Source organism: Ovis aries, chromosome 1 (assembly GCF_016772045.2).
Source record: "Ovis aries strain OAR_USU_Benz2616 breed Rambouillet chromosome 1, ARS-UI_Ramb_v3.0, whole genome shotgun sequence".
In the NCBI taxonomy this organism is placed as follows: domain Eukaryota; kingdom Metazoa; phylum Chordata; class Mammalia; order Artiodactyla; family Bovidae; genus Ovis; species Ovis aries.
The window spans coordinates 145,237,984-145,250,141 of record NC_056054.1 but is presented as its reverse complement, the minus strand read 5'-3'; the positions used below and the strand labels follow the sequence as shown (position 1 = coordinate 145,250,141).

Genomic DNA, 12,158 nt, shown 5'->3' with positions numbered 1-12,158 from the left:
TATGTCCCAATATAAAAGTTTGTCTGTAGTCCTCAACTAACTTAATTTTTATTCTCTGTGGGTTTTTACAGACATAAGATACAGAAAAATGATAATATTTGCACATAACTTCCATGAGGATGCAAAAATCTAACATTTTTCATATACCATAAAAATGCACATATAAATAACCCACCAAGCAAATTTCAATGCAAATCTATGTATCATTTGTCACTGAATAAAATTAATTTCTGTGTCTACCACAAGGAAAGTCAGTATATCTTTGAAATGGTGCAAGCATCTCTAAATTTGAAATTCATGGGGAGAATAAGCACATGCTTCTAAGAAGGATAATAAGTAAACAGAAATCACAGAGCCCTGGAAAAGTCAGAAAGCTTAGAGATCGTACAAACCAACCCCCTCATTATACATATGAACATGCAATCCCAGTGTGCTACAACAGCCTAGAGGGCAGTGTTGTCTACATCCCAAATTTTCAACAATCCCCATGGAGAGGCTGTCATCATTCAAGAGTAAATCAAAGGCAATCCAATGTCAAATGTATGACTCACGTACTAATTCAATAAGTGCACACAGTTTCCACTGCTTTGGACATAGTAGATGCTAAATAGAAAAACTAGTTTCACACACACAACAATTTACTATTACCTTTTCAACTCCTCCTCCCTGGGCATTTTTCACTACATTTCCATGAATTTTTGCTGCACAGTTATGGCCCCAAGACAAACTACCCCCTGTAATCTATATTATTAAGTCAGAACAAAGGTCCTAGGTATCTGTATGGGGCTGGAGGGACAAGGTGGGGGGAAGAAGGAAGGAAATAAGGGAGAGAGGAATAGGGTGGGGGCTAGGACAGTAGGGAGGGCAGGGAGGGGAGAAATGATGTCTTGCTACTGCTATTCCAGCAAACTGGCTAATTGCATTTGTTTCATATATCTCCAAACACCCCGGTACATTAATTACATTCTGTAACACCAAGCTCTTCGGATTCCCTCTGTCACTTCCACTGAGCAATTTAATTGTATTCTTCCTAGCTACACAATGACTCAAAAAAAAAAAAAAAAAAAAAAACACTTGGTGATACTACTGTAGTCTAATATATAGTTTATACATGTATTTCTGATATTGAAATATATAAATTCAGGCTTTTGAGGATATATTATCCAAAAAGTTACATCAAAGTCTTCTTATGATGATAATCAAGACACCTGGGACAAATCCATAAATCTTTTAGTTCTGGTCATGTACGTCTACTACTAAGGTAAATGTTTTGAAGAAAATGTCTGGTGAATGATTAGATATGATTATAGATATTATCATGGTATAATCCAAAGTGATTAATTCCTATGCATCTACAACTTAGAAGGGAAAAAAAAAAAAAAGGCAATGTGTCCACATGAATGCCTTGCCTACTATCGCTGGGGGGCATAGGCACTCCTGTAGTCCAGGATAGGAAACAGCCACTTGACAGTAAGCAAACTCATCTGTATTGCCTAATGTTTATAGACAGGCTTCCTTTTTGAGTCTGATACATAGCTCTCTGGACAGCAGCAGCAGCTGCCAGGAACAAAGTTAGCTTCTACAGGCGAGCAAAAATAGTCAGTGTCCCAAACAATGACTTCGTTCACCATGCAAATTCTGGAAGAAAGTTGATGTAGCAACAAGCTACTATGATGGCTCAAGCATCTGGGCCAATACACCTCAGATTTTTCATACGTACAGTCATTAAAGACCTAAAGTATGACAATCCACACAGGCAGGCAAAAAATATCATGCTCTAATCTCTTTTAGATCAATTCTGTCCAGGGATGTGAAAATTGAAGTCCCTAGAAGGTGAACACCAATTGTTCTTTTGACATTCTTCTTTGGAACAAACAGAAAAACTGCCTTAATGATTACTTCCACTCCTCATTCAAAAGAGCTACAAAAAAGGATTTTGCAATCCTCCCACAGGAAACTGACATCCTGTGAAACTATCTGAAGAAACCAAATCCGAACAAAAGACAGGAGAAGCAGAGAGAGAGAATGCTGTCTGCTTGACAGACTGACTTAACCTAGAGGGAGACACCTAGAGCACCTGTTTCAGATCCCCATTGTGTCTGCCACTGGGGACTGATTTGAGTGTTCTGAGCCCCAGGGCCAGCCCACAGCTTCTGCTTCCCCCTTCCTGGAGCCTCGCCCAGTCTTACTTTTGACAGTTTTTTCCCTATGATCTAAATCTTCATTCTGCTATCCTCCCAGGAGAACACTCATCAACACACAGGTGATAACACATTGATTCGAGTTACCTGTGTCTCAAATTCCTAACCCACTGAACCTTCATGGGGTGTCTATGACTTACTAAGAATCTCTAAACCAAAGTTCAGATAGAAGAACCAACCAACCCCAAAGGGAGAGCAAGCCTCAGACTATTAGACTGGTTAAAGAGACTGACTTTCATATTTCTTTTTTCTATCAAAACTGAGAGCCCATCATTTATTACCCAACTCTTAATTAATTAATTACAACAATAGGTGAGTCCTAACACGTTCCACTTGCAGCGGTTTAGAAACAAAAGACTTAAAACCTCTGCTCCCCCAAAGCTCCCATGCCTGGCCAAAAGGGACCGACAGATACAATGTCATTTTTATTTACAGCCCAGATCCGACTCAGAGAAATGTTTCTAGGGGGTGAGGAACAAGATAAAAGCATTTTAACTTACCATCAACCCGAACATATAAAAATCCACAGAGCAGTAGTTGTGTAAACATCAGCCGACTCATTTTGACATATTAAAAAGGATCCGGATTGCTTAAGAAACCAATCCCAGAGAGCAAAAAGTACAAAAATAAGTATCAAAAAAAGAGGTAGGTCCAAAGTTTAGACTCTTCGTAGATGCTAATTAAAGTCGAGAAGAGCAAATGGCAAGATCAGAAGGGGAGAGTGGCGAGGTGTTGAGGGGCGCACATTTGGATCCATCCAAATTAACCGAGGGCGCGTCAAAGGCTGCTGTATTTCCACACTCTGGCTTCCTAAATTCCCACGAATTCAGCCCAGCCGGAGGGGTTATTCAAGTGTGTCTAACCCGCTCTCCTCAGGCTCCATGGCACTCCAAAGCCAAGTTCTTTCTTCAGAAGTCAAGAAGATGAAGGGGGGTCGGGGAAGGGAAAAGACCTAATTCCTAGAAAGTGTTGCACAAACTTGCCAGCGCGCTGCCGAAAAAAAACATTGGCTTGCCCACTGGTTTCCTTTCCCCCGGCGTCCGTCTCGGTGGCCGCTCCACGTCCCGAGTTTTTTCACTTAACTTCCATAATAAGGATGTGTCAGAGCACCACTTTGCAGGCGGGCCGACTTGGCCAGCCTCTCCTCCGCCACCTCGTTGCCTCCCTCCACCTCTCGCGTCTCCAAAAGAGAGGCAAAGGGAAATCGAGACGAGTCGGGTGGAGAATCCGAACTCCTACGTGGTGGGGCTGCAGGGAGAGAGGAGAGGAAGCAGCGAGGGAGGGGAGGGGCAGGGCTGGGGCTGCGGCCACCCCGCGCGGTGCCGCCTCCGAGCGCCCGCGAGCCCGGGCGGCGGCGGGCGGGAGCGGAGCGGGGCGGGTGAGTCCCGGGAGCCCAGGCGCGGGAGAGCGAGGGAGCGAGCGCGCGGTCCAGCCGCCCGTCCCCTGGTCCGGCCTCCGCTACTCCCGCGGCCCCGCAGCAGAGCGTCCGCCTCCTCCTGCAGCTGCCGCGGGTGGAAGGACTTAGAGGAGGGAAGGCGAGGAGGCGGGAGGGGAGGGGAGGAATGAAAGCTGCTTGGAGTCTGCCCGGGGGAGGGGAGGGAGCGCGGGTGATGAGGGGGTGCTCCGAGCCTGCACCTCCACGCTCTGCCACCCGCCTGCACAGGGGGACGGCCGCCCGCTGGGCAAAAGGGCCAGGGAAAGCTGGGAAGCCCAGAGTCCTAGCGGGACGGAAATTAACAAATTCGGAGCCGAGGCCACCGGTCCACTCCTTCCCCTTCCCTGCGCCGCCCCGTCCCCACCTCCTTCCCGCCTCAGGAGGGGATAGGTGGGCTCTAGCCTCCTGCTCCTCGCCGCGTCCGGTTTAATGGGCAGGTAATTTTCTCGGTGAGTGATTTCATGGAAGCGCTTCCTAATTATTCATCCCTCCAGACTGCCGGAGATGCACGCGCTTTCTGGAAAAAGATCATCCTCCCGGACCTAGGGCGCAGCCTCATTACCGGTTAAAATCACACAAACATTCACTGTTCACCTTTTAGCAGAATGAGAAGCTGAGCGGGAGGGAAGAAAGGAAAGGTAACAATATAACCACCTTTTGGAGCGGAAAGGTTGTGTGGGGTGCTCTCTCCGTCATTAAAAAGGCGCAAGAAAGAATCCGGGTGTGGGGCGAGTGGGGGTCGACAGAAATCTCTAGTCTCTCCTGACCTGTTTTAGCCAAGATCTACGACCCCCTGAGGAATGCCCGGGGGAGGGGGAAGGGTGATATCCCCTCTTCTGTTTGTTACTCAGTTGCTTTATGTCCCCTCAAAGATGAGTTTGACGTGGGATGGAGGGATGCTAGGGAGTTCAGCAGAAAACGCCTGGGATGGAGAGAAGAGGGGATCAGCGGGACGGGGGAGGTACCCGAAGTCCTCACCCTCCAGAGAGTAGTATCTCTGAAAGGAAATTCGGAAAATACAGCATCAGGGAAAGCTGAAAACCCAACTGAGCTAACGAAGCTCAAAAACAGTCAAATTCCAGCTCAGAGATGAGAAAATCCTGAAAATGAAGGTAGAAACCACCAACTGAATGCCATTCAGGACCGGAATGATTAAGGCAGGCCACGTTAGATCAAAGAGGCCCTAGTGTCTGCGGAGCCGCCGGTGTGGCCGTGTGGGCCGGCCCACGTGTGATCAGAGGCTCGCTGGTAAGCTGTTTGATGCTTGTTCCGATGATTACAAGGCGGGTTATACGAACTCACGCAGGTTCCCGAGGCGAGTTAAAAGCTGGATGGTGAATCTTTAGTTCCCTCTACTGGAAAACGTTAGCAAAGATTCTGTCTGTGGCCTTGTGAAGCAGTTTGAAGAAGAGCCTTTGTTTGGTGGTACATTTTGGGTTTGCCACTCAGGTTAGCTCTCCCTTACCTATTACGGATGTGAAAGTATGTGTTTCCAAAAAAAAAAAAAAAAAAAAAAACCAGTGACACTCAAGTAATTTGGAGAGTTTTTATGGCATCTCTGCATGCTTGACAATTATGGTAATGAAATAGTCTTGCAAAAGAATAAAACAAGCCACTTTTCTTGTGAAGCATTAAGAGTAATTTCAGCACACTTTTGATATACATTATTTGGTTGCTTTTTTTTTTTTAAAGTGCATTAGTGTGCTTAAGTTAAATAACTTGAATTTTCACAGTGATGATTCTGAATGTATTATTCTTTTACCTCTCTATGAAAAAAAAAAAAAAAAGGGTGGGGATGGGAGAGGAAAACTAGACAAGTTAGCATGCTTTATTTTTCCCCAAAGGGCCAAGTCTAACTTAAATGATATGGTCATGGGAATCCTCAGAATTCACTGGATTAATATTTCTCTTGTCTATTGTTAATATTTCCAAATAATTGATAGCTTTGAATTTTTCATTTTAAACATTCTAACTAGATTTAAAGTCAGGAATTAAAAAGTCTACTTCATTCCTCCAAATAATGTGCCGCCGCCACCACCACCCATCCCCAATCTCTATCAGAAAGGAGTCAAATTTCCTTTCTGTTATTGTTTAGTTGCTAAGTCCAACTCTTGTGACTCCATGTACAGTAGCCTGCCAGGCTCTGTGCATGGGATTCTCCAGGCAAGAATACTGGAGTGAATTGCCATTTCCTTCTCCAGGGGATCTTCCCAACCTAGGGGTCAAATCCTTATCTCCTGCATGCCTCTCTTGCATTGCATGTGTTACCACTGAGCAACCAGGGAAGCCCATGTCAAATTTTCTTACATGGACACAACAAAAAATATTCTGAAAGTAAATTCTCCTTAATAATAAGGCAGAAATTAACAAATCATATAGACTTAAAAGCTCTTTAATTTTAACATAGATCTCAGAAAGGAAGATATTGGGCATTTCCTCTGGAACCGTTTTCTCCTGGCTATTCATTTGGAGGGCAAAAGATAGATTTAACTTCATATTGGTTAGACTCATCATCTGCAAATGCCTTAGGTAATCTATAAAATCATTCTGAGGCAGAAAGGTATATGGGGGAAGCTGCAGGAGAGTAGGTTGAAAGAGAATGTTCTCTGGGACAGAAAAGTGTTACCTCATATCTCACAGAAAGTTGTCCTTGTGTAGAGTACGAAATGACATCATACAAAGAAAAGGTTTATTTAAGAGACATTCCTTTGGTTACATTTATTTGGTATTCTAGACTAAGCATCATCATTTTTAAAGTAATTTAATGATTTGGGGAAGAGGTATGCCTTATGGCATGCAGGATCTTAGTTCACTGACCAGAAATGGAACCCCAGCTCTCTAAGTAGAAGTTCAGGTCTTAACCACTGAACTGCCAGGGAAGTTCCCCAAGTATCATCGTTTTGCGTTCACACTTTTCCTAATAAAGTGAGAAGGCACACCACTGGTTTCAATCCAGTGACATCTTTTTGTCTTTTTGCAATACACTACCTTCATTATGTAATAATGTCTGTTGCTGTTCAGTTGCTAAATCATGTCCAGCTCTTTGCAGCCCCATTGACTCTTCGCCATCTCCTGGCACTTGCTCAAACTCATGTCCATTGAGTCAGTGATGCCATCCAACCATCTCATCCTCTGTTGCCCTTTCTCCTCTTGCCCTCAATCTTATATCTGTAGCAAAGGAGTTTGGGGGTGAGGGGTCTTTGTATTGTGATTTTTCTTGAAGGTAAGTTCATAAATGATGCTTAAAAGAATACTTTTCAGTATCTTCTTTGATACAAAATGTGACCAAGGAAAACTGATGAATTGGTCATTTCTATATGAGAGACAAGAATCTCAGACCAAGTGATGGTTCAAGATTATGACCAAAACTCACACACGCTACAGACAAAAATGTCATATGCACTAAAATAAGTCCAAAAGGAACAGAGTCATCACCTTCTGGAAAGTTTGATAAGACCTGTATTAGACAAAAGTTTACATTCCTATTAGGGCTTCCTGATAGCTCAGTTGGTAAAGAATCCGCCTGGGGAAGGGATAGGCTACCCACTCCAATATTCTTGGGCTTCCCTTGTGGCTCAGTTGGTAAAGAATCCACCTGTAGTGCAGGAGACCTGGGTTCAATCCCTGGGTTGGGAAGATCCCCCTGGAGAAGGGAAAGGCTACCCACTCTAGTATTCTGGCCTAGAGAATCCCATGAACTGTATAGTCCATGGGGTCACAAAGAGTTGGACAGCAACTTTCACTTTTACATTTCTAGTAAATTTAACACATTTTTAGTGAGCACTGTATATGGAACAAATGAATAACTCACTGTTTTTCTGAAAGGAAAATTTTTAAAACCTAAACTTTATAGTAGATGTTGGAAATTTAATTTTAGCAGTGTTTTAGATTTTAAAAAAAATTAGGTTTTCATTATGACAAAGCCAGAAATAGCTTAGAACAGTGAAGCACCCCACCACCAAATTAGAAGGTTTAAGATACAGAATTTTAAATGGGTACTTGGCTTCAATATATTTCCAAATATCAATTGTTTTTTCTCTTTTTTATTCTCTAAACAAGCAGCTGAATGGAGAAATGTATGTGGAAATCTAGGCTCCTTTTATGTAAAACTTGGAATCATATTATTAGTTGCTCAAAATGTGCTTGCCATATAAAGATATATTTTAATACATCTGAAGAAATCTATGGGTCATTTCCTGGTGGCTCAGACAGTAAGAGACTGAAATGAACCCTAATTGGAGTAAAGTGATCAAATGGACTTGTGATTGCATTTTTGAGTTGGCATTCCTGGAGAACCATAAAATACTCATCTGAAGGAAATCTGCATAGTATAAGATATAAAATATTAAATATTTGTTTTCCATATTTATCTGTTTATTTGTTCCATAAATATTTGTTTTCTAGAGTCCCAAAGGATGTGGTATAATTTGAAAAACCCCAAACTATTTTTTTTACTCTTTCCAACATGCCCTCATTATAGTTGAAAGTTTGTATACATAGTCAAATTGATCCATGCTAATAATTCCAACATCTACTGCAATGTGGTAAGCACTTGCTATAACTTGCCAGGAATTGTTCTAGTTTTTAAACATTCATTAAATCATTTAAGGCCTATGAGAACCTTATGTGGTCATTACTCCCATTGGACAAATGAGCAAACTGTACGTTGAAATTTTGATATCCAACCCAAATTAATAAAAAGGGCAATCTTCCTTTGAATCCTGATCTCTATAAAATCTATGCTCCTAAGCATTTTTAAAACATCTTCCACACTGCAAAAACATTGTAACGCTTGAATAAATTGCTTTGATTAATTTAAGATTGGGTACACTAAACAAACAGAAATACATAATCAACTTTTGTTTCCAAAATTGAAGAATCCTTTTACAGCCAAAAGACCATTCCTTATCAGTTCAGTTTGAAATTTTTCTTTGTATGATAAGATTGTGTTAGCATACTATGCAGAAACACCACGTTTTCATGAAATGTATAGGCTACTATCTACAAAAGGACATAGGACAATTAAAATAAGTGAAGCATTAAAAATCCAGACCAGAGAAGAATGATTCATTTGCTCTTATGTTTTTTATTCTTTTTATTACACTCCAGCTCGTTTCAAAATGATTTGAAGGAGCCAAGATAAATTGCATATTGTTCTTCTGAAATATGTTCTAAGTATCCTGTTTCAATCAATTCATTTTCAATATTCACTCATACTTCACTGTGTGTAATCAGTCTGCCTCTCTGTGTATCTATCCATGATTAGTACTTTTACCACATGACATGGAGCTTTTAAAAATATTCCACTTTTAGAGATATGAGATTTAAATGACTAAAATGTAGCAATATTTCACAAAAGCAAAATATTTTCTACCAAATACCATCATTTGTCATCAGGAAGAATTTATCTTGTTTTAGAATTAAAATCAATGTGGAAAATCATTTTCTATCTTGATTGAAAACTTTAGTGATGCTTTTAAACACTACCTAGCTCTTGATCAAATAAAATACTAGCAAATGAAGCAACTGACAAACAACTAATCTCAAAAATATACAAGCAACTTATGCAGCTCAATTCCAGAAAAATAAATGACACAATCAAAAAATGGGCCAAAGAACTAAATAGACATTTCTCCAAAGAAGACATACGAATGGCTAACAAACACATGAAAAGATGCTCAACATCACTCATTATCAGAGAAATGCAAATCAAAACCACAATGAGGTACCACTTCACACCAGTCAGAATGTCTGCGATCCAAAAATCTGCAAGCAATAAATGCTGGAGGGGGTGTGGAGAAAAGGGAACCCTCCTACACTGTTGGTAGGAATGCAAACTAGTACAGCCACTATGGAGAACAGTGTGGAGATTCCTTAAAAAATTGCAAATAGAGCTACCTTATGACCCAGCAATCCCACTTCTGGGCATACACACCAAGGAAACCAGAATGGAAAGAGACACATGTACCCCAATGTTCATCGCAGCACTGTTTATAATAGCCAGGACATGGAAACAACCTAGATGTCCATCAGCAGATGAATGGATAAGAAAGCTGTGGTACATATACACAATGGAGTATTACTCAGCCATTAGAATTCATTTGAATCAGTTCTGATGAGATGGATGAAACTGGAGCCTATTATACAGAGTGAAGTAAGCCAGAAAGAAAAACACCAATACAGTATACTAACACATATATATGGAATTTAGGAAGATGACAATGACGACCCTGTATGCAAGACAGGAAAAAAGACACAGATGTGTATAATGGACTTTTGGATTCAGAGGGAGAGGGAGAGGGTGGGATGATTTGGGAGAATGGCATTCTAACATGTATACTATCATGTAAGAACTGAATCGCCAGTCTATGTCTGACGCAGGATACAGCATGCTTGGGGCTGGTGCATGGGGATGACCCAGAGAGATGTTATGGGGAGGGAGGTGGGAGGGGGGTTCATGTTTGGGAACGCATGTAAGAATTAAAGATTTTAAAATTTAAAAATAAAAAACTAAATTAATTAATTAGTTAATTAATTAAAAAATAAAAAAATTTAAAAAAAGAAAGTAATAAATAATATCAAAACATAATTTCTCTAAGTATGTATACCTTAAAACTTAGAATTTTGAAAACACACAATGGCACGGTGGTAAAGAGTCCACCTGGCAGTGTGTGAGACGCAGGAGACACAAGTTCAGTACCTGGGTCAGGAAGATGCCCTGGAGAAGGATATGGCAACTCACTCCAGTGTTCTTGCCTGGGAAATCACATGGACAGAGTAGCCTGGTGGGCTACACTGCATGGGCTTGCAAAGATTCGGACACAACTGAGCACCTGAGCACAGAGGTGTGTCAGAGCCCACTGATGAAGTTTTATCTCCTTAATGTCAGTAGACCTCATTCTGAGGTTGTTCATTTCCCTCTCCCTCTGTGTAAGTAGTCTATGAAATCACAACCTGGGCCATACATTTAAAAGTAGCCCTCTGATGGGGGAGATAACCGCTAATCTAGATGAGGAACGTGTTTTTAAAATAAGCAAAACTGTCAATCTCACAAAGTTGTAAATTATTTACAGGTGACCCTCTATCTTTGTGGCCTCTGACTGTGACAGGCTAGGCTTCTTATCCCTACATAGTCTTTTTCCGCTCCTTATTTTATCATCTCTATTTAAAGGGCTCAAGTGCTAATTTTAGTATACAGTCTAATTTCAGTGATGTCAAATAATACACTTTTTGCTATTTTTACACCACATCACAAACGCAAGAAAATCCCTTTGATTTTTTGCCAAATTATTTCAAGTCCATCTGCTCCAATCTGGGCTTTTTGTATAATTGAATTTTAGCATCACATAACTGTAATCCTAATAAGGTGGGGTTTTTTTTAATCCAAAACAGAATTTTTGTTGTTCTTAAGAATAAAGAATTGTCAAAGATTTAGGAAAATATTCATCATACCTACAGTTCCCAAATTTTTAGTTATTTGGCTCACTGAGTTGTCTTTTAGACTATTTTCTAATGAATTGTTCAAATTCAAAAGAAGTTGCTTATTGTCTCTTACAGTAATATCCTGGAATTAATCCAAGGGCACGTGTAATCCAATTGAACTGCATAAGGTTCTGTCATACAGAAGAACTAATCTGTTTGGGAGCAGATTCTGATTTTCTTCCAATATCCAAATTATCTTATATCTGCCTGAAAAAATAACTTCTGACCACCTATAGAGTTCTTGAAGCCCTTTTACAACAAACACTGTATTTTTAGTTATTCAATACCATCAGGGAGTGTAGGTAATATAATTTTACTTAAAAAAAATGAGAGATGTAAGACACATTGTCTTACTAAAGTGAAATATCTGGAAAAATCGTCATGGTCCAAATTTAGAAATAAACCTACACATGAAGGAATAATGTGACATATAAAGTATAATATCATATAAGAAATGAATCGCCAGTCCAGGTTCAATGCAGGATTCAGGATACTTGGGGATGGTGCACTGGGATGACCCAGAGGGACGATATAGGGAGGGAGGTGGGAGGGAGGTTCAGGATGGGGAACACGTGTACACCCGTGGCGGATTCATGTTGATATATGGCAAAACCAATACAATATTGTAAAGTAACTGGCCTCCAATTAAAATAAATTTAAATTTTTTAAAAAAGTACTTCATATCAAAGTATTTCAATTTAGATGAAAATTCTCCAAAGCAGTTTCTACTGATTAATCATTTACTAAAAAGCAAGATAGATGTAAGTGATTTTTGTTTTCTGAGTAATTTTGCCTTTTCTATTATATACTAATACTGATGTAAAGGATCCAAAAATCAAATCTTTAAGATTGAAAAATGCTACTGTAGTTTTTGATAATTTCATACAAACAGTATGGTCCTCATATCACATTGGCTTGTTTCAATTTTTAATGTATCTTATTTTCATTGACTAGTTCTTTATACTGAGTAGGAATATGTAATTTTAATAAGTTTACATTGTGTCTAAGATATACTGAGTAACTAAAAAATAACTTAAAAT

The 12,158-nt window shown here is 40.3% G+C and overlaps 1 protein-coding gene across 45 annotated transcripts in view; it reads right to left on the bottom strand.

Moving 5' to 3' along the window:
* The window catches only part of ROBO2 (roundabout guidance receptor 2), a 669,055-nt gene extending 665,341 nt beyond the window's left edge, over positions 1–3,714 (bottom strand). For all 45 annotated transcript variants that reach the window (XM_060416312.1, XM_042230259.1, XM_042230263.1 and 42 more), the window contains exon 1: positions 2,702–3,714. In XM_060416312.1, the coding sequence (XP_060272295.1) occupies positions 2,702–2,762 (61 nt within the window). In that variant the 5' untranslated portion in view covers positions 2,763–3,714. The remainder of the gene's footprint in view (positions 1–2,701) is intronic.
* Positions 3,715–12,158: the final 8,444 nt, after the last annotated feature.